At 46.5% G+C, this 19,758-nt stretch overlaps 1 protein-coding gene across 5 annotated transcripts; it reads left to right on the forward strand.

Annotated features, from left to right (window-relative positions):
* Positions 1–102: 102 nt before the first annotated feature.
* Positions 103–13,595, forward strand: LOC125622953 (uncharacterized). 5 transcript variants are annotated; one of them, XM_048821648.2, is made up of 9 exons: positions 103–519; positions 976–1,146; positions 3,318–3,451; positions 3,978–4,145; positions 5,648–6,010; positions 7,630–7,680; positions 11,241–11,330; positions 12,314–12,465; positions 13,172–13,593. In XM_048821648.2, the coding sequence occupies exons 4-9, from the start codon at positions 4,085–4,087 to the stop codon at positions 13,289–13,291; spliced, it is 837 nt and encodes a 278-aa protein (XP_048677605.2). In that variant the 5' UTR covers positions 103–519; positions 976–1,146; positions 3,318–3,451; positions 3,978–4,084; the 3' UTR covers positions 13,292–13,593. The 5 variants fall into 5 exon arrangements, with proteins under 5 accessions (XP_048677605.2, XP_048677604.2, XP_048677607.2 ...); XM_048821647.2 differs by lacking the exon at positions 3,318–3,451; XM_048821650.2 differs by lacking the exons at positions 3,318–3,451; positions 11,241–11,330 and having other exon boundaries at positions 13,172–13,594.
* Positions 13,596–19,758: the final 6,163 nt, after the last annotated feature.

Genomic DNA, 19,758 nt, shown 5'->3' on the forward strand with positions numbered 1-19,758 from the left:
AGCAGGCAGAAGCATCCGGGAGGGCTGCCCAGCCCATCAGGGCATTGTATGGCTCCAGACCATCTTGATGCCACTGTCTCATCATCAGCACCAAATAACAATCCCGGGGCCTCTGCTTTGGATTCAGAGGATTCCTTGCCCATCTGTTTTCAGGGCCTCAGCAACCCCGGTGCTGCGCAGTGTTCTGCCTCCATGATTTCCAGCTCAGCTGAACCAACCACCACTGAAAGCCGTCAGCACTGCAGATCCAGGCTAACCGCAGAAGTGGCACCTCCGGTCTCGGCTGTCTGCTGCATCAACGAATCCCCAGCCCAGTCCTGACTCCGCAGTCTCCATTGCTGGTGCTGAGAACTGGCAGAGTAATAGCGATCACTGTGTCTCCAGAGACAGGGCTGAGCGTCTGGCCTGGCAGCCAGGCCGGGCTTGGCCAGAGGGGCTGTGCGGTCCAGGAGATAGAGCGCTGAACAGGGACACAGCAGCTGGGGGTTCTATTCCCAGCTCTTCTGCTGGGTGACTTGGGTAAGTCACTCTGTACCTCAGTCTCCCCATCTGTACCATGGGGATAACTGTATTGTAAACAGAGCATGTTCGATACAATGGGCATGGGGAAAGCTGGCAAAGCAAGACGATCACAGGGCTGCATTTCTAGCCGTTGCTGCGCTTTGTGGTTCAAAGCCCTCCTTCCCTCCATTTGAATGGTGATCATTCCTAGTGCTTAGCCAGCACGGTGCCTCTTCTGAGCCATTTACAAACAGCAGGGAATGCATGTTGCTTCACGACCACCGTGGGCAAAGCCTCATTTATCCCCATTTTACAGAAGAGGGACTGAGACTCACGGCCCAGGCCACCCAGTGAGTCAGTGGGAGAGCTGGGATTGGCATGGAGGCAGTTGGGAATGCCAGTTTGAATGGTATTCTGGTTCATGCTGACTCCCCTTCAGGACTTTCCTACTTCAATCAATCCATTTATTTACAGTGGCGAGCTCTTCCTCTCCCAGCAAGGGGCCCAATGCCTCGTCCTGGCTTTGGGACTGTTCCCATGGCAACACAAAGCACCGGAAGACCTCTGAGCGGGGATATAACCCGAAATGCAACACTTGAGGCTGCAAACTGTCCCCATGGCGATGGTTGCCAGGCAAAGAGTGAGGTATTTATATTTTGGTCCCTTGGGGCCTTTTAGTGGCGTCATCTCCACACAGCCTCTCCTGTATATTCATGGCTATAGACCCGTGTGTAGCTGGCAAGGTTGCCTTATATGGGCTGAGGGTGTGTATGTGGGGGGGTGGAGGGGCGGGAGGAGGATTGGTGTGTCTTGGGAAATCGGATGCAAACCCTCATGTTATGGCTAAACTCTCTCATCCTCAGCTTGAGCTGGGAAGAAGGGGGCAGAGCTGATCTAATCTGCCCAGAAGCCTCTCAGGGGAGTCCCAGGCCTCACTGTGGTGGGTGGCATGTTTACAACACAGGAGCAGCATGGGTTAGACCCACGTCGGGGCCGATACCACAGAGCTACGGAGCTCATGATATTATCCAGAAACAAAGGATCTGGTTGGTTGATGGTTACGGTTGCTAAGCAAAATTTAAGAGAAGAGGGGTCATTGAAGTCATCCAGAGAACAAGCCCAACCTCAAACATTACAGCTAAGGAAATCACCAGCTAAGGGTACCTCAACAACTCTGACGTCAGCCTCAACATTAACACCCAGTTCGCCCCTCCCCATAAAACAGACCCATTCCCAACAACTAGCATGCCAACCTCTGTGTTACTATTTCAGAGATCACGCTACTTTCACTGATCTCAGTGGTTTCCTTCCAGATGCAAAGATGTAAATACCACTGAGCCGCCACTTGAGGGGGGTATTTGTTTATGGTGAAACACACAACTCGCAGACATTGCACCGTGTGCTGTGAGCCAGTCGGCAGGGTCAGTCCTTGGTTTGGAGACCCCCAAGCAGTGCTTAATTTGTGCCAGGACTTGCCAGGCCTCAGCCCCAGCACCTCTAGGCTTGGCAGTTCATAGCCCCGGCACCTCTGGGCTTGCTGCATCAGTTATGAATGTAAAAAAATTCCTGGAGCCCCGGCACCTCTTTCATTACAAATTAAGCCCTGCTCCCCAAGGGAAACTCAAGAGGCTTCAAGGAAGCGGAGTCGGGGACTCAAAAGGTGACATGGGTCCCAGTCAGTCAGCACTGAATGCAAGGTCCCAGTGTGGCGTCAGTAAACACTGAGCTGGGACAGGTGCTGTATTTCAGATGAAATGTCAAATCGAGGCTCTGAGCACCGGTGTATTAAAGACCACATGGCACTTTTGGTAAGAGCAGGGCTGCTTGTGCCAACGTCATGCTCAAATTCCAGCCATTTGTCTACTTGCATGGCTGTCACCTCTCTGGCCTGTCCCCTGCCCTGGGGAGTCCAGCCCCTCTTACCAGCAGTGCTGGGAAAGAGACCTCTGCAGCCTTTTCTACTTCCAGAGACTGCTGCTGATGTCTCCCCTCAGCTGGCTGAACTGCTCCTTGGTAACTGGCCACGGACCCTCCTGCAGCACTGCCTGCCGCCCATCTGGCCACCTTCCCTATTGCCCACCCAAACCTGCTAGTTGGCCCGTCACGCTTATTCGGCAGCTTTAATTGTCTACCTGATGATTAATTATCGAACTGATTCATTAACTGATTTAACTGCCATTTTTAATTGTCTCTCTAAGTAATGAATTCATTATTTAACATTGATTCTCCTCCTCTTCTGTGAATTGACTGCTTCATCCCTAGTCCCCCCTCCTCCTTCACCCCCTTCAGCTCATTCAGGAATGGCTGCTCTGTGCCCGTTAAACTCACTGCCATCCACGACCCCTCATCTCCATCCAACCCTACACACTCAGTCAGTGCAGCCTGGTTCACTGATGGACACTGCCACCGCAGCTGCACTTGCCTATACTGGCCTTATCTTCACCATCCTGCTGCCCTGAGGTGATCCAGTAATGGTCACCCACTTTCTTCCTCTCTTTTCAGTCCATCAGACTCTCCTCCCTCTACCTTCTGCATCACTCTCATTTACGGTAGAGGTTCCTCATAATGTTGGAGAGACAAGGTGGGTGAGGTAATAGCTTTTATTGGACCATCTTTTGTTGCTGAAGGAGACAAGCTTTTGAGCTACACAAAGTTTTGTTTAGCTCGAAAGTTGTTTCTTTCACCAATAGAAGTTGGTCCAGTAAAAGATATTTCCTCACCCACTTTGTCTCTCTTGTATCCTGGGTCCAACACAGCTACAACAACACCGCAAACTTCATAATATTAGTAACACAAGATTTTCACATTCAAAATAGGGGCTTTTCAGCTTGAAGTGCGATAAGAATATCGCCTGCTACCTAGGACAAGGGCTGCCAGCCCTCTAGCTCCAGAGCAGAACTCCAACACTCGCTGCCTAGGAAGGCCTGATGGATGGACCGTGTTTGTGAGGGTGAGCTGATCCGGGTTTGGAGGCCAAGGGAGGCAGTGAGGGTGAGGCTGCTGGGTGAGATGGGACAGTGTAAATGTTGAACATTATGGACAATGGTGATCAGGGATTGTGAGGCGAGGAAGAGTTGGGAGTCAAAGTGTGAGGGGGAAGGAAACTCTCCAGCCCAAAATGTCATTTTTAATATGGGGTCCCGTCAGGGAACTGGGAGTTCTCCTCCTCCAGGGGAAGCAGCACAAGGAAATTTCCATCCAGGTCATTTCAGTTTGGCAATTAATTTCTCTGATCATCTTCTTTCCATTATCCACTCTCCCCTGTTGTTATTTCTTGAAAAGGTCAATGTGCTGGGGTTGCATTGATGTGGGACATGTCTCCTCTGAAGCATGTGCTTTGGGCTGTCTTCACTGCAAGGCCGTGGGGGCAGAGCAGGGTTATTATTAGGGTTACTTATCACACTGTTTCGTCATATGCACGCTGCAGACTACGTCCCTGAGTAAGGTGAGAGATTTTTTTTCTCTTTCCTACTCAGACGCACGCCCAGGTTGCAGCCTCTACTGTCAATTAATGGTGCCTGCAGACTCTACGAGCAACATGAGGCTTTGGAGATAGAGAGAGACAAGAGGACATGGGATAAGCATGGCTCTTCTCGTTTCTGTGTTGGTGCTTTCCTTCTTGCAGGAAGTGTTCGTTTCCCTAGGTAAGCAGAGTTGCACCACTTGGGTATTCTCCTGCTTTGGGCATTTGGGAAGTTTGCTCAGTGGAAGAGCCAGATGTAAACCTGCAGTACTGGGGTTGGGGTGGCTTACAGTGGAAAATGGAAAGATGAAATATTAAAGATGAGCCTGAACCCTAAACCCAGATCAGAACTGCCCAGAACTTGGAGAAACTCAGAATCCAAACATGGATCTGGCCCATTCCTCTAATGAGCTAAACCAAACCCCAGATCCAAACACCTCCAGATCTCTAAAGGGCTTGAAATCTGGGTTTGAATTGAATTTTGTGGACCACGTCTAGCTCTGTTAATTAGGGCTGTGTTTTCTTGCTGACAATCTTTATACGTGGTTTGAATTACATTATTTCTGGTGCATCAAAGGAGAATTATTCTTTTTGGATTTTGTTTTTTATGGAACTTGACATACAAACTGTGCTGAATCCAGATTAGCAATGAGATATTCACCAAAAAGAGTACCTGCTTTTATATAGATGGAAAAATGAGTGAATAAAAATGCTTTTGTGATGAATAGCAGGTGTAGTTTTCTTCTGAACTGTGTTCAAATGAAAAAATATATATTGCAATGTCTATGTAATTATGCTTTAGTATTCAAATATAACTCATGATTGCAGTCTAAATTGGAGCATTAACATGGAAAGTAGATGGGACCCAGTTGCTTTGAAATGGAAAAAAATCCCTTTTCCTATATACAAAGAAACAATTTAATTGAATTTAATTAGGTTTTTTTCCCCGTCATGTTTTCCTTTGGGCTCTCTAGAATGATGAGATTAAATAATTAGTTCTTGGCATTTATAACAAAAGTAAATTGAGTAATATAATTGATAAGGAAATATTATCTAAGTAGCATTAAATATTTGGGGGAACAGGTTAAAAATTGGGGGCATTATTGTGTATCAAACTAGACTTTATTGATATCCAAAAATTTAAGAACATTTGTAAAATCCTTGATAGTTCCCCTGAGATGAATGAAAGCCTAGGGCACTTATATTGCCTATCCTATAAAGTTATGTTCAATCTAAATAAGATTACTTTATTGAACAGAAGGCACACAGAGCATCAGATGGAGGTGGTGTTACCAATAGTATCTGATTGTACAACTAACTCAGAAAAACACAAAACCCCGTCACATCATACACAGTAACAGAAATGTAACAATGATGCACCCCCAAGGACTCCACAGGGATTAAAGTCAAGGTCAGCAATGAGGCATATTGTTGGACAATGTGATAGAAGCTTGTAACACTGGAGACTTGTCTATGTTGTGTCTGATCTGTGGCTAAACAGAGAAATTAATTCTCCAAGGTAGTCAGTCTGGCACCTTTCACCAGCGGTAAATTAACACACACACAAAAACTAACAGCAAATAAAATGGAAGTAGGTTGAACTAGCTGATGTCATTCCCTACAAAACAGCAAGGTCCAGAGTTTGCTGAGACGCCTGCTTTTAACTACACTTTTCTGTTTTAGGTTCTAGGGAAAACCCTCCAATGATCTCGGTAACTGAAGGGGAACCCATCTCCTTTGAGTGTTCCTTTGATGGATCCCCTGCTGTTGGCAATCCATTCTACGAGATAATCTGGATGTATGAGATGACCCATAAAAATGTGTCCAAGAGGATCCTGTCCTTTAGGATGATTCGTCCCAATACCAGTGTCCCGGTCTCAATCACTGAAGGCCATTTTAGGGGTCAATTAGACTTTGAAAAGAATACCAGCTCTCTCTTCATCCCCGAGGTGCGGGTGAATGACAGTGGTCTGTATTACTGTGAAGTGATCATAGTGCCACTCCCTGTTAAATCAAGAACAAACGGGACTCATCTCATTGTCACGGGTGAGTGTCTCTCTTTTTCTCTCTCTCCTGTTTCTTTCTCTCTATTGGACACTCTGCTGCGTGTGCATGAGAAATCTTAGCTCTCTTGCTTCCTATGAAATAAGACTTATGATGCAAGCATGTTTATGAATTGTTTAAAAGCTTCTTCAACATATGACCATGCAATTATATTTCAACTATAGCAATTTTCTTGTCAATATTTCCATTGCATCACTTTAGTTGAACATTACACGGAACATTAGCTTATTTATCAAACCAGTCATGTCACTTACATGTCACCATCTCAAGTGCTGGGAAATTGTACATTGGTTGTAATTCTCTTAAATATGTCACACCATGCATGGACTATCTGGAACCCCTGAGCTTAATATGCTCCAAGACAAGTTTTGAGCTTACACTGGTTTGATTTAAAATACATATATATTTTATAGTGTGAGATGGCTCCATAATAACCTGTATAGTTGAGGAATGGGGGAGAAAAATTTGCAGTTTGCTTACAAAAAAAAATCATATATGTACATGGATTTTTGTGTATATTTTCTGCAAATGAATTAGCAAATTTTGACCAAAAAGGCAAATTTGCCATATTTTATAGCAATGGTAGACTTTCTAGTAGATACTTTCCATCCCTAAGACAAAAAGTATACTATAAATTCTAGTTATTATACCTACTGTATTTCCTTCCTTGAATTTATGAGACAGAGTAATTATTTGTCTCCCCTATACCATTATACAGAACGTTACTCTGTTTTCAAAAATGTCCTGCTAATTTAGCTGTGCTAAATCTAAATATATTTATGGAATATTTTCATAATAAAAAAACTTATTTGAAAAAAAGTGTTCCTGATCTTTGTTATTTATAATAATATCTTAGACTATTTTAATGGACAGTTATAAAATAAAAGGAGTACTTGTGGCAAATTGGTTAGTCTCTAAGGTGCCACAAGTCCTCCTTTTCTTTTTGTGGATACAGACTAACATGGCTGCTGCTCTGAAACCTGCCATTATAAAACAGTAATCAAATTGAAAAAATAAAAACGTAGTTCAGAGTTACGGAATTTAAAGTTGCTTTTATAACAGAAGAACTATATTAGTCTAAAAACAAATGGTCTATAGAAATCTGCTGATTTTTCTAATATTGGACTTTTTTAATAGCTGGAACAAGATCTATTTTCTGGAATCTAGTTTGTTAGATCTATTTAATTCAGGATGGGTACAGTCATCATCATCATCAAGTATATTTAATATATCCTAGGTTTTAAATAAATTACCGCACTCCTTCTGTTGTACATGGCCCACTGTCAGTTGTTTCAGAAATATGATGTTTTTTTACATTTGAGAAGGAGCCATCAGTATTTTGAACAGAGTTTATTTACTCTTAATACTTTCCCGGCTTTTCAAAGGGATCATTGATCTGATCCAAAGACTCCAATTGATTTCAATGGGTTTTGGATCAGGCATTATCTGGATGAGTAAGGTGAGAACGATTTGGCCCTATCTGTAAATTCCCCAGTTCTTAATCGTGGGAATTAACCTTAAAAAAGTAATTTCTGCCTTATGCATTGTAGAATTTATTGACCTTGCATCTCTGTCTGTCTTTTTCCTGACATATGATTCAGGGACAAGAGGTAAACATTTTTCTTCCACAAATAAAACACCATCTCTTAAATGTAAGTAATGATGTGCTGTTAATTTAATGCATTGAATTAATTAACTGTATTAATTCACTGTAATGCAAAGATTCTTTTATAATCATTAAGGCGTGTATGAATTTATAAATAAACACTGTTATAATAAGTCAGTATTTAGGGTTGGATTTTCAAAGGCGCTGAACAGGGTTAGGCACCTAAACCCCAGTAAAACTCAATGACAGTTCCTGAACTTAATGCATGTTTTAATATTAATTTCCAAGTGACTACTGACTACAACAAAAATTACAGCATTAGCAGTATCCCTACAACATTTCATTTCCTGTGGATTGTTGTAAGATGTTCATCTTATTTCTCCTCTCCTTTCCCTTGTTCTTTAAGCATATTTTTATATTAAACTAATTGTTTTGGCTGAATGTTCATACTTTAATGCATCGGGAACTGGATTGTATCAAACAGTTGAGAATTCAGAATTCAGATTCCTTGCACAAGAAAACTGCAAAGGATTTTCTTGTTTTTTACATATTAGCAAAACCTTTGCTCTTTACCCTCTTTGGATATTTTAGAAACACATCAGGGCACTTTTAAAATACAGACACTCAGTTGTGTGTCTGAAGAAGTAGGGACAGTGATCGTTGTCACGCTGTCTGGAGTGGCTCATGACAGCTCACGATCGTGAGTGCCTACCTCTGGGCTAACTGTCAAAAGCAGGGCAGACACCCCATACTGGTGGTATGTTCTATAATTAGATTTCACCAAATGAGTAACAAATGAGAACTCCTAGATCACTGTAACCGTCTTACCAGGGAGTCACTGTCTGTCCCCTTAAGAGTCTAAGACTCAGACTCTCCAGTTATCTTGCCACCCAGGCAAGCTGGATTATATGATAAATGGTCACTTACACCCATAGGCATAGTTTGACTTCTATATTTGAGGGGGCAGCTCCGGTCAGGCCAATGGGGCCACATGTGTGTGTATGGGGGAAACTCAACAACTGTCCAAGGCTTGCAGTTTGGAGGGGCGGGGGCAACGCCCCTCCTTGCCCTCCAAAACTATGCCCATGCTTCCACCAAAAATCACAACATATTCAGGTTACACTCAGTCCCAAGAAACCAGTCACTCTCTGTGATAGAATGTACCCCTGTGTCCACCTCCCACACACTATTGAAATAATCTTTGTAGAAGCAAAAAGAAAAGGAGTACTTGTGGCACCTTAGAGACTAACCAATTTATTTGAGCATGAGCTTTCGTGAGCTACAGCTCACTTCATCGGATGCATACCGTGGAAACTGCAGCAGACTTTATATATACACAGAGAATATGAAACAATACCTCCTCCCACCCCACTGTCCTGCTGGTAATAGCTTATCTAAAGTGATCAACAGGTGGGCCATTTCCAGCACAAATCCAGGTTTTCTCACCCTCCACCCCCCCCACACAAATTCACTCTCCTGCTGGTGCTAGCCCATCCAAAGTGACAACTCTTTACATAATCAAGTCGGGCTATTTCCTGCATAAATCCAGGTTTTCTCACATCCCCCCCACCCCCATACACACACAAACTCACTCTCCTGCTGGTAATAGCTCATCTAAACTGACTAATTTAGGCTTAAATAGAGACTGGGAGTGGCTAAGTCATTATGCAAGGTAGCCTGTTTCCTCTTGTTTTTTCCTATCCCCCCCCCCAGATGTTCTGGTTTAACTTGGATTTAAACTTGGAGAGTGGTCAGTTTAGATGAGCTATTACCAGCAGGAGAGTGAGTTTGTGTGTGTATGGGGGTGGGGGGGATGTGAGAAAACCTGGATTTATGCAGGAAATAGCCCGACTTGATTATGTAAAGAGTTGTCACTTTGGATGGGCTAGCACCAGCAGGAGAGTGAATTTGTGTGTGGGGGGGTGGAGGGTGAGAAAACCTGGATTTGTGCTGGAAATGGCCCACCTGTTGATCACTTTAGATAAGCTATTACCAGCAGGACAGTGGGGTGGGAGGAGGTATTGTTTCATATTCTCTGTGTGTATATAAAGTCTGCTGCAGTTTCCACGGTACGCATCCGATGAAGTGAGCTGTAGCTCACGAAAGCTCATGCTCAAATAAATTGGTTAGTCTCTAAGGTGCCACAAGTACTCCTTTTCTTTTTGCGAATACAGACTAACACGGCTGTTCCTCTGAAACCTGTCTTTGTAGAAGGTATGTCTTGTAAGGTATCATTTGAAAACTCATAATTGTCTGGTCAACATTGTCCTGGTAAAATATGTGTGGCAACACTGTGACATTGTAAGATGCCCCTGTATGGTGGTGTTAACGCATGTTCCAAACCACAGCCCTGCCCAAACAGAAGCTAGCAAACAGGTCTGTCCTCAAACCAAGGAATGTGTGCTCTGCCTAATTTGCATTTAAGCTAGAAACTGAATCATCAGCAGGAAGGGAAACAAAAGAGTAAGCTGATGCCTCAGCCAGGTGTAAACAAGGCTGATGGGCCATTGCTTGCTAAGTGGCTATGTTTTGGCAGGAAAGGGGGCAGGGGCAAAAAGAATCTGCATTTTAGCAAAGAAACAGCATGGAGTTCCTGTCCACACAGACTGCTTGGCCAGCGCCTTTAGCCCAACCGGAAATGCTTCTCAAAGCTTTGCAGTATTCACACAGAGACCATTTGCAGCATGGCTGTATAATAGCATTGCTTATGGTGCCTGGCTGAAAAAAGAAACCCTTTGAAGTGCAGCAATGTTGGGTTTTGCAAGTCCAGTGATTGCTATCAAGAAAAAGAGCTGGGGATCAATCAACGGAAAAACTTAAAGCATCTACAAAACCACAAACACACACCACCTGTTCACACAGATACTGACCTAAGTGTGTCTGTTATTTATGTTGTGTATTTGAGTCTGTTTACTGCTGGTGAGGTGACTTATTGGTGGCTGATTAGTATTGCTGATTACTCGTGATATGGAGCTAGTGTTACAATTCCTTTAGGTAACAGTTAAGTAATGTGTGATACCAACTAACAAAGATTGTCCTGAGACAATCCTCACTGCATTTGCTGCATAACAAATCTGTGGACAAGGGATGAAGTTATGAAGGTAGCAGGTTGAATTTATGAGGAGGTAAATCTGATTCACAGTTGATTGTACTGGTAAATATGTGAACAGGGAGTGAAAATCACATTGTTTTGAGGTTAGGACTTGCTCTATTCAGTCTTGGAACAGTGCCAAAAAAAGATAAGTATCTACTTCAAGGCGTCCTGTGAAGGACAGTGTCAGCAGTGGGTTTGTGGGGTTTCTTTTCCCTCTTTTAACATGTATGAAAAAGGACTTTTGTAAGGGGCTTTTGGCTTATGTTTTGCCTTTGAAATATCAGGAATGTTAAGTATGGTTTGGCTGGGAGACTTGCTGCAGTCCTGCATGTTTATTGGAGCCATCTTACTAGACTATTCAGTGTCTCTTATACGATAGTACCTGAGCGCCTTTCTCATCCTTAATCGAAGGGGCAATATTGCCCGAGGCTTTGCACAGGAGCAAATGGAAGGGATTCAGTTTTCTTTTCTTTTTTTGACTTTTCACAAATATTGTTTGTTCTCCTTTATAGCCCCCCCAGACCCAGTGAATGTTCTGCTGATCCCCAGTCTGACTGCTGGGCTACTTCTGTTCCTCCTTGCTTTGGGCTTGTATTTTACATGTAAGTCGTTGCTAGTAAAGACGTGCAAACAATCTCCCCTGCCTCTCTTCAGGCATCATCATACACTTTGCAGCCATGGTTTGTTTTAAGTTACTGTTGTTGTCTCAGTGAGGTACAGCAAATCTTCTGGGAAATGACCAGTTCAGGATGTCTTTCCTGAATTCAAACATGGCTCCATGCTATTTCTCTTCTTTATTAACAAGTCTGTAACATTTTTTAAGTTCAAAGCAAAGAATGAGAAGTTAAGAAACCTTTTAATTATGACAGGGTGTGATTGGGGCAGGAGCAAAGCAGCCATGTTCTAATACGGGGTGGCCAAACTTACCCTCTGAGCTGCATATGATAATCTTCATAACCTTGAGAGCCAGCCGGGGCTCAGGGCTTCAGCCCTGCAGCACAGTGCTGCGGCTTGAGACTTCTGCCCCAAGTCCCACCACCCCATCCCAGGGCAGAAGCTCCGAGCTCCCCCTGACCAGCCTGTTAGGCGGAGAATGGCGAGGGATGGGTTGGTGGGCTTCGGGAGCCAGACGTTACCTGTAAAAGAGCTGCATGTGGCTTGGGAGCTGCCATTTGGCCACCCCTGTTTTAATACCTAACAGCTAGGGATGGTCACCAAATCTCCACACTCTTTATATCTCCAGCGCAAGGTCTCACTGATACGCTTCCACACTTCAGGCAGAATTTCCAGTGATGTTAACGGGAGTTGCAAGCATGGATCAGAGTGAGTGTTTAGCCCCTCAGCTGCGAGAGCCTGTTCAAGGGCCAACTGGAGTCAGTGGAAAGATTCCCTTTAATTGCAAGGGGTTTTAGATCAGGCCCTTTTGATGTAAAATAAATTAACAGAAGAAAAAAATTGAAAGCCTCTACAAAGCAAGAACCCAGCCTATAAATAGAGACACTGAGGTAGAATTCAGCCTTTCCCCTCATGCCTGCATTCCAAGTCATTCCATAATATGCATATGTCCTTCTCTATTTTATATTAGTAAAGCGCCGAATCCAGGCCAAGAAACCGGAAGTTTCCCTGGAAATGTCTGATCCCATTTGCAGCACCCCTGCCCCTGCCCAGAGAGACTCCTTTACACAGCCTGTCGGCCATGAAATGATCTATTCAAAACTGCAGTGGAGTGAGTACAGTGTAAGTGCTGATCTCTGTATCGAAAGTGCTCAGATGTCATTCCAGTCCCAGCGGAGTCACTTGGAGAACGAATGTAAATGATGATAGCTGTAACTGTTTGTACTTCTGTAGCATCTGAGGCTTTTTAAGTGCTTTACAAACCGCACTGTATATTTTGAGGTAGGTGGATGTTCCTATCTTATAGTTACCGATGAGTAAACTGAGGCATAATCTGACTTGCCCCAGGTCACGGAGTGAAATTCACCCCAGTGCAGAGGGCTTGTGCAAAGCCTCTGCACCTCCTAAGCCCCACATAGGGACTGAGCAGGGGATCCACTGGCTGAGTGGCTGCGTGGGGGTGTCTACCCAGTACGATGCACCATGAGACAGATCTCTGAACTGGCTCGGCCAGGCCAGCCTGGAAGGCCCTATTTTTGGAGGGCAGGGGAAAGTGACACAGGTTCATCTTTATATGAATCCAGGGGCCCGGGATTCCCTGCAGCTGGCATGGAGAGACTGCGGCTGCAATTGCAGCTCAGACACTGAAGAGCAGCTGCAGTTGTGGGGGCCATGGGGCAGCCCAGCATTCGGGCCCCGCTCTCACTGTGGCTGATACATGGAGCTGCCTCATTCACTTCATCTCAGCCTCTTCTGCCTTGAGCTGAGGATCACAGCTCAGTGAATGTCCCTGTTCCCTGTGCTGATCTGGGGTTCTGCTTGTTTTCAGATGGTGTCCTCTCCAACGGGCAGCTCTCATGCTGGCGAGCCAGTGACAAAGAAGAAGCCCAGAGCAGGGACCAGTGACCCAGGGACGGACACTGTGTATGCCGTACTTCAGGCACCGTGAATGTATTCACCTCCGTCTCGTGTACCACAAATGTCTCCAGCAAACACCCCTTTTCTTCAGTGGTGTGGCTCTGGCATGTAATAAATGTACTGATGAAAGTAGTGTGATTGGGTGAAGCTGATCTTTAGGTGGATACAGTATTCCTCAGGCCCCTATAATATTGCTATGAAATGTCCAGTTGGCCTTTGTTGTTGAGGCCCAGTGAGAAGGGTCTGAGGTCCCTCTCTCCCCTCCCCGTCTCTGATTGTATTGTAACAAACTCTGCCATCTTCCTCTCTGCCACTCACCCAGGGATGATAAGCTTTGTAATGATACCTTAAAAGAGACCTTTTGCATAAAGCATATTCCAGTTACATCATATTCACATTTATAAGCATATTTTCATAAAGTATATGGAGTGCAATGTCACAACGTGTGGTACTAACATTAACACTACATGACACAGACCGAAAATAGGGGCCACAAGGAAATCAATCTGTGGCGCAGGGAGTTGGGAATGCTCTGGGGACAGATGTCTTTCATACTGTCACAGTGCTGGATATGCCCAGCTTCACATACTTGCATTTCTCATCTGAAATGTCTCTCTCCAGCTTGGAGAAGAGTCTTTCTCTCCACAGCTGGCCTATGGCCTTTCAGCTCAGTTCAGCTAAATCCCCAATAAAGCCAGTTGTTATTTTCCTAAATCACTCCAGATTCTCAATAATTTCTACTCACCATGGGTCAGAAATAGCGCTGGTGTTTTACTCAGGCTCTGCCCCATCCCCAAACGCTACACACAGCTCCACATAGCTCACAGTTCTCTGACAGCTATCTGCCCATGTTCTGATCTCAGTTACGCTATCAGTGTGGAGTAACTCAACTGCTTTTCGTTGACTTTGGTGGAGTTATTCACAGTGTCACTAAGGTCAGAATCTGGCAGTGTTTCAATCTATCTGTCTGCAGACTCAGGACAGTGCTGCAGCGGGTCCTGTTTAGAGATTTTCTTCCCACCCACAGGGGCTGTACGTTTAAACTAAAAGTGAAATTCTGCAGCGATGCATGTGACCGCTTAAGAAGAGCTGGTACGGAGTGGTATGGAATCACACCTTTGCACAGCACCATGATCTCTTGTGGTAGCCCCCAAAGGCTGCCACATCATTGCTCCTTCCAAGGTGTGAACAGCTCAGAGCTCACAAAGGAGGAAACCGTGCAGAGCGGAGGCAGGTTCTGCAGAGACCTCTTGCTCTGGTGATGAGGCTCGGGAGCTGTTGCTGGGGGAGATGTGCTGACCCCTCCACCCACTTTGCTTCCCCTGCAGAATGAAGTGTGAAGCCACACACACAAAAGAGAGTCATGGTTTCTCATTCAGCCTCTCAAGCAACAGGAACCTCTTCTGCTCTTATACTGCATCAGAGCAATGCACAGGGAGATCGTACCAGGTCTGTGTGGAGCAGACATTCACACCAGGTTTGCGTGGGAGGGTGGATCTCTTTCTCACACACAAACCTGGTGGTCGCTCACTGTTTATTCCCACACCAAAGCTTATGTCTGAGTCTGAAAAGAGATGGTCACAGAAATGCAGAGGAGTCACAGTTTGCATTTCTTCAGACTATGAGTATATAGTTCTCAGACATGATCAGGATGTTTCAAGACCACCCCCTACCCCAGTCATTACCTATTTCTATTCTGCATGGGCTGATCCAAAGCCCACTGAAGCCAATGGGAATTTCTCCACTGGTTTTAATGAGCCTTGGATCAAACCCTATATGTTCTCTACCTGCTCTAAAACTGGCTCTGAGCAAATCTTTGTATGTTGGTTTTCCCTATGTACCCTGAGAGGCCACCACTGGGCATCACAAAAAGGTCAGGTGGCTGAGGCTGGTCCTGTTGGCCTGGCTGTATCGGGTTATCCCTCTTCCCTGCCAACTGCATTACAGCTCCAATGAACAGGAAATGTCCAATCCCTCACAAGAGCACGCCCTGGGTCTGGAATGTGAAGCTACATACGCAGAACACTCTCAGTAGGTCAGAAACACCTGGGGGCGGGAGGGGGAGAGCCAGACTGGCCCAGGGGGGTTAGGCAGAGGCAGTTAGTCTGGGTTGGAGGCTCCTGGTGGGTTTGATCCTTTGTGTGTTGCAGATGTTCAGGCTGAGTCAGACTCCATCTGGGCCAAACGCTGTGTGCGGCTTGACTGGTCACTGTGGACTGCGTGCTCTGTACAGGCTGGATGCAGCTTGGGGGCTGCAGGCCTGCCCGGGGGCTGGATGCTCTGTGGGGGTTGGTGGAGGTTCCCTTCAGGTGGAATGTTCTAGGCCAGACTGTGCCTTGCTTTTGTGTGGGTGACTGGTGAGAGCATTGCCACCCCCGGCAAAGGGCGGGCCAATATTAGCCCGTGGGCTCAGGGAGCACAGGGACTGCTTCCTCCATGCACCCCCAATCCCTGTCAGCACCCGCCTGCAGAGCTGGCAGGCCTGCTGGGGGGAGCAGGCTACACTTGCTAAGGGAGGGTGCAGATTGCATAGTCCCCCTGTGCACCAGGGAAAGAGTTCTGGAAGGAGGAGGCACAGTCCCGCCCCAGACTCCTCAGGTGTGGTGCGGCCAGGACCAGGGGACGGAGAGTAATTAACACTGTCTGGCCCTCAAGCATAGTTGCCAACTTTCCTGTGGTAAATAAGCACTCCGACTTTCACAATAAGCCAAAAATCAAGCTAATCCCATTTCAAAACAAGGCCAAAACAAGCCAATCCCTAAGATTAAAAAAAAAAAGAAGCAACAAGCTGCAAGCCAAACAAGGAAAAACTAGCCAACAAGCAACACACGAGCCAGTTAAGCGAAAAACAAGCCCAATTTCTGCGTTTTCTCCACGGGTTTGGCATGTCTGCCCTCAGGGTGTTAAAGGCGTCATCCAGGCGGGTTAGCCCAGTTTGTGTTTGTCTGTGTGGCTGCCTGGCCTTAAATCTGCAAAATCCCTTCCAGCCTATTTGCGTGAGAGAAGCCAGAGGAGGCGGAATGATCACATACTGCACAGGGGCCGAGTGTGTCCCTAGGGCGATTGCTCATTTCCTGTTACCAGGGGAGCACTGGAATTATAAACTGGACACTCACGCAGCAAGGCTTACACACAGGCACTGCTATAGCGCCCAGGCCCCACTAGAGGGCAGCACATTTCAACACCTGGCGTCATGCTGCTGCGCCCCCAGCGCCGCTGCATTCAGAGATGGGAGATGGTGAGGATGGATTGCATTCGTGCCCAGAGGACCCAGTCGGGACCAGAGCCCCCTTGTGCAGGGCACAGTGTGAACACACATGCCGAGCGTTTCAAACTGAATGCAAACCATTTAACCCCTTGGCACTGATTGAGTGGGGCCCGCCAAGTGGGATTTTCACCCTTACTGCTCTGATGAAGCTAGGGTGACCAGATGTCCCGACTTGATAGGGACAGTCCTGATATTTGGGGCTTTTCTTATCTAGGTGCCTATTACCCCCCACACTCTGTCCTGATTTTTCATACTTGCTATCTGGTCACCCTAGATGAAGCAGCAATCATTGTTATTCCCTCTCATTAGGCGCTGTCTGATCCCAGGGCGAGCAGCTGCTTGGAATGCTGCATAATTACTGATTCTGGAGGTTTTACGCCTTCCTCTTCAGCATCTGGTCCTGGCCCCTGCTAAAGACAAGGCACCAGACTAGATGAACCATCAGTCTGGCCTGGCCTGGCAGTTTACGTACAGGGGTCAGGGGATGGGCGCAGGGCATGAGACCATGCTCTACAGTCTCCAGTTATAGGTGTAATTCTTTGTGCGCATAGACTAGTATTCACTTAAAGGCATAGTACATTGACAACAAGTTATCGCTCATGTTCTTTTATACATGGCTAAACCCTGAATCCTGCTGAGCTCCTGGCCTTATTAATCCCTTGCGGCACTCGGAGTGTACAATACAATACAGTGCATCCAGATCAGGTATATCAGCACTGCTTGGGGCATTGCAGCCTCCTGCGAGGGCTTATTGACACCAGTCGCTGCTGCTGGGCTTCCACTCCAGCTGATCTCTTCAGGCCCCCTCTGTTTGTATGTGAGGGTTTCGGGTCCAATTCTGGTGCAGTGGTGAAAACCAATTCCCCACGTAAATTCTCCCAAGGGAGTGGCAGATTTGCCTGACCCTCTCCTGCTGTGGGGCTGCTTTAAATGCCCCAGCAAAGCTCATGTGGTCAGTAGCAGAGCCAAAGACACACAGAAGGACTTTGCACTGCTCTCGTTCATTTGAATCCTTTGGTGGAGGACTGTCATGCTTCCCCAGCTTCCTGTGGCCCTGGGACTCCTGGTGCTTTCTTTAGCACGTAAGTTCTTGGTATATTTCTTTGAGTCTTGCTAACCTAGTGATGCCAGGAGTTTTCTATAACCTTGCAGAGGAAACCCTTGAAAGCAAAGAAGGGTTTACTTTCTCTGCATCTCCCAGTGGGCAGAGCCAGCTCTGCCTCCCATCTGTATGGAGTTTTAGTAAAGTTATGCCACTTGGGTCTACACCAGATTAAGGGGCTGATGCAGTAAATTGGAGAACGCTTTGGTTAGATGACTATTGCAAGCCCAGTTGACAACATTGCTTGCCCACTAGCAGCCTCCATAGCACTGTCTTTGCTTCCTGCAGACGTAGAGTCCCAGCGTGTCCTGACTCAGGAGCCCATGGTGTCTATCGCATCCAGGGAATCAGTCACTCTGAAATGTGTCATGAGTGGGGTCAAGTTCAAGGATTTTTGTGTCATCTGGAACCAGCAAAAATCTGGCAGTGCCCCCAGTTTCATTCTGCAGTATTGTGCAAAAAGTGGTTTAAAGAGAGGAGAGGGAGTTCCAGAGAGATTCTCGGGCTCCAAAAATCACAGCCTCGATGAAGGGTATTTAAACATTTCACGGATGCAGCCCGAGGATGAGGCAATTATTATTGTTCAATTTGGAACGATACCCACAAAGTGCACAGTGCTATAGTCCCATAGAGAACCAGTGTGGGAACCCCTTAGAAGCTTCATAGTACACACCTGAAGGACAGTGCTCAGCCCCTCAGCCATGACCAGCAATGGCATCTCTCCTCGTCTCATCCCATTTCACCATCCTGTACATTTTTCTCTCTCTTTTCTGTCTCCGAATCACTGTTGCAGGCTTGGAAATTCCTCCATTCCCTTCCCCAGTAATGCCCTTCGTGGGCGTCCCAGCGCTGCGATCTCCAGAGCCGCCACTGACTCACCGACGTTCGTTTGATGTCAAGAGGGGAATTCGATTCAATCATATCAGCAAATGGAGCTGAGCCTCCCTTCCAGCCGGGACCCATTTATGGTCTTCACTGACCCCCGGCATTATTGCTCATTGATTGTTTCCACGTGCCCCCCACACGGGCAGGTCCTGCACACACGTCCTACACACAACTGCCCCAACGCACCCCGATCCTGACCTACGGCACCTGCTGCTGTTTCAGTCTTGGGGTCTCCTGAGGAGACTCCTGACTGTGCCAAACGGTATGGCATAAGAGACCTAGACCAGCATCTCCTGGCAGTAGTGATGAGACACACGCCAAAATGCTGGATGATTCCATTTTAAATGTGGGTGCTTATCCGAACCTCCAGACCTGTGAAAATCCCTCCTCCCTCTGTTCTTCCCTCGAGAACATACTCTCCCCACGAATATCCATCAGAACCTTCTCCCACACTCCCTGGTCTACTCATCCCCAGTTAAGCTTCTTTGGTCCGGCCAAGCCAGGCCCTCAAACCTTCTTCCCCTCTACATCCAGATCCCTGGCAGGTCGGAATGCCCTCTGCTGAGGCCTTCGTTTAAAAGATTTGCAAGCCCAGTAATTTCTATCCAGGTCCTTACCCTGCAAGTACAGAGAGTGCATCACTGATACTTGAGATGTGGTCTTTAAATCATTGCATGAAGCTACAGGGCAATCCTCTGAATTACCATAGTGAGCATTCCCGTATTGATTGACCTGTCCAATAACGTCTGACGGGCCTGGAGCTAATTTGCCTAATGATCGCCCATGTCACTCTAAAGCCCATTGGAGCGGTGGGGCTTTGGCCTTTGACTGCTGCAGAATGTCGCTGTGGTGTCTCTCTCTGGGCCTATACCACGTAGGACACAGGATTTCCCCTCTGGGGCATGATGTGCCTGGGGATGTGTCTCATCATGTGTGATGTCAGCATCCCCTTTTCTCCTCACGTTCCAGATCCCGCAGACACTCTCCACGTCACTGTCTCCAGCACAGCCAGAGGGATTCAGTGGAGGCCTGGGGGGTGCCCCTAGGTATATTTATGTGCTGCCATTGTTACAGCAGCAGCCACAGCAGAGAGGCCAGGTTCCTCGACCGACCCTCTGTTCCCACACACACTTGCCGCAGGGCTGCTCCAGCGCTGGCATCCAGGCAGAAGGCGGGGCAGGTTGCCCCTGTGTTCCACGGCCGAGCAGCAGTAGCTCTTGTCACAGTGATTTAGTCTCAGGAA

The sequence above is a fragment of the Caretta caretta genome, chromosome 15, assembly GCF_965140235.1.
Source record: "Caretta caretta isolate rCarCar2 chromosome 15, rCarCar1.hap1, whole genome shotgun sequence".
NCBI classification, from domain to species: domain Eukaryota; kingdom Metazoa; phylum Chordata; order Testudines; family Cheloniidae; genus Caretta; species Caretta caretta.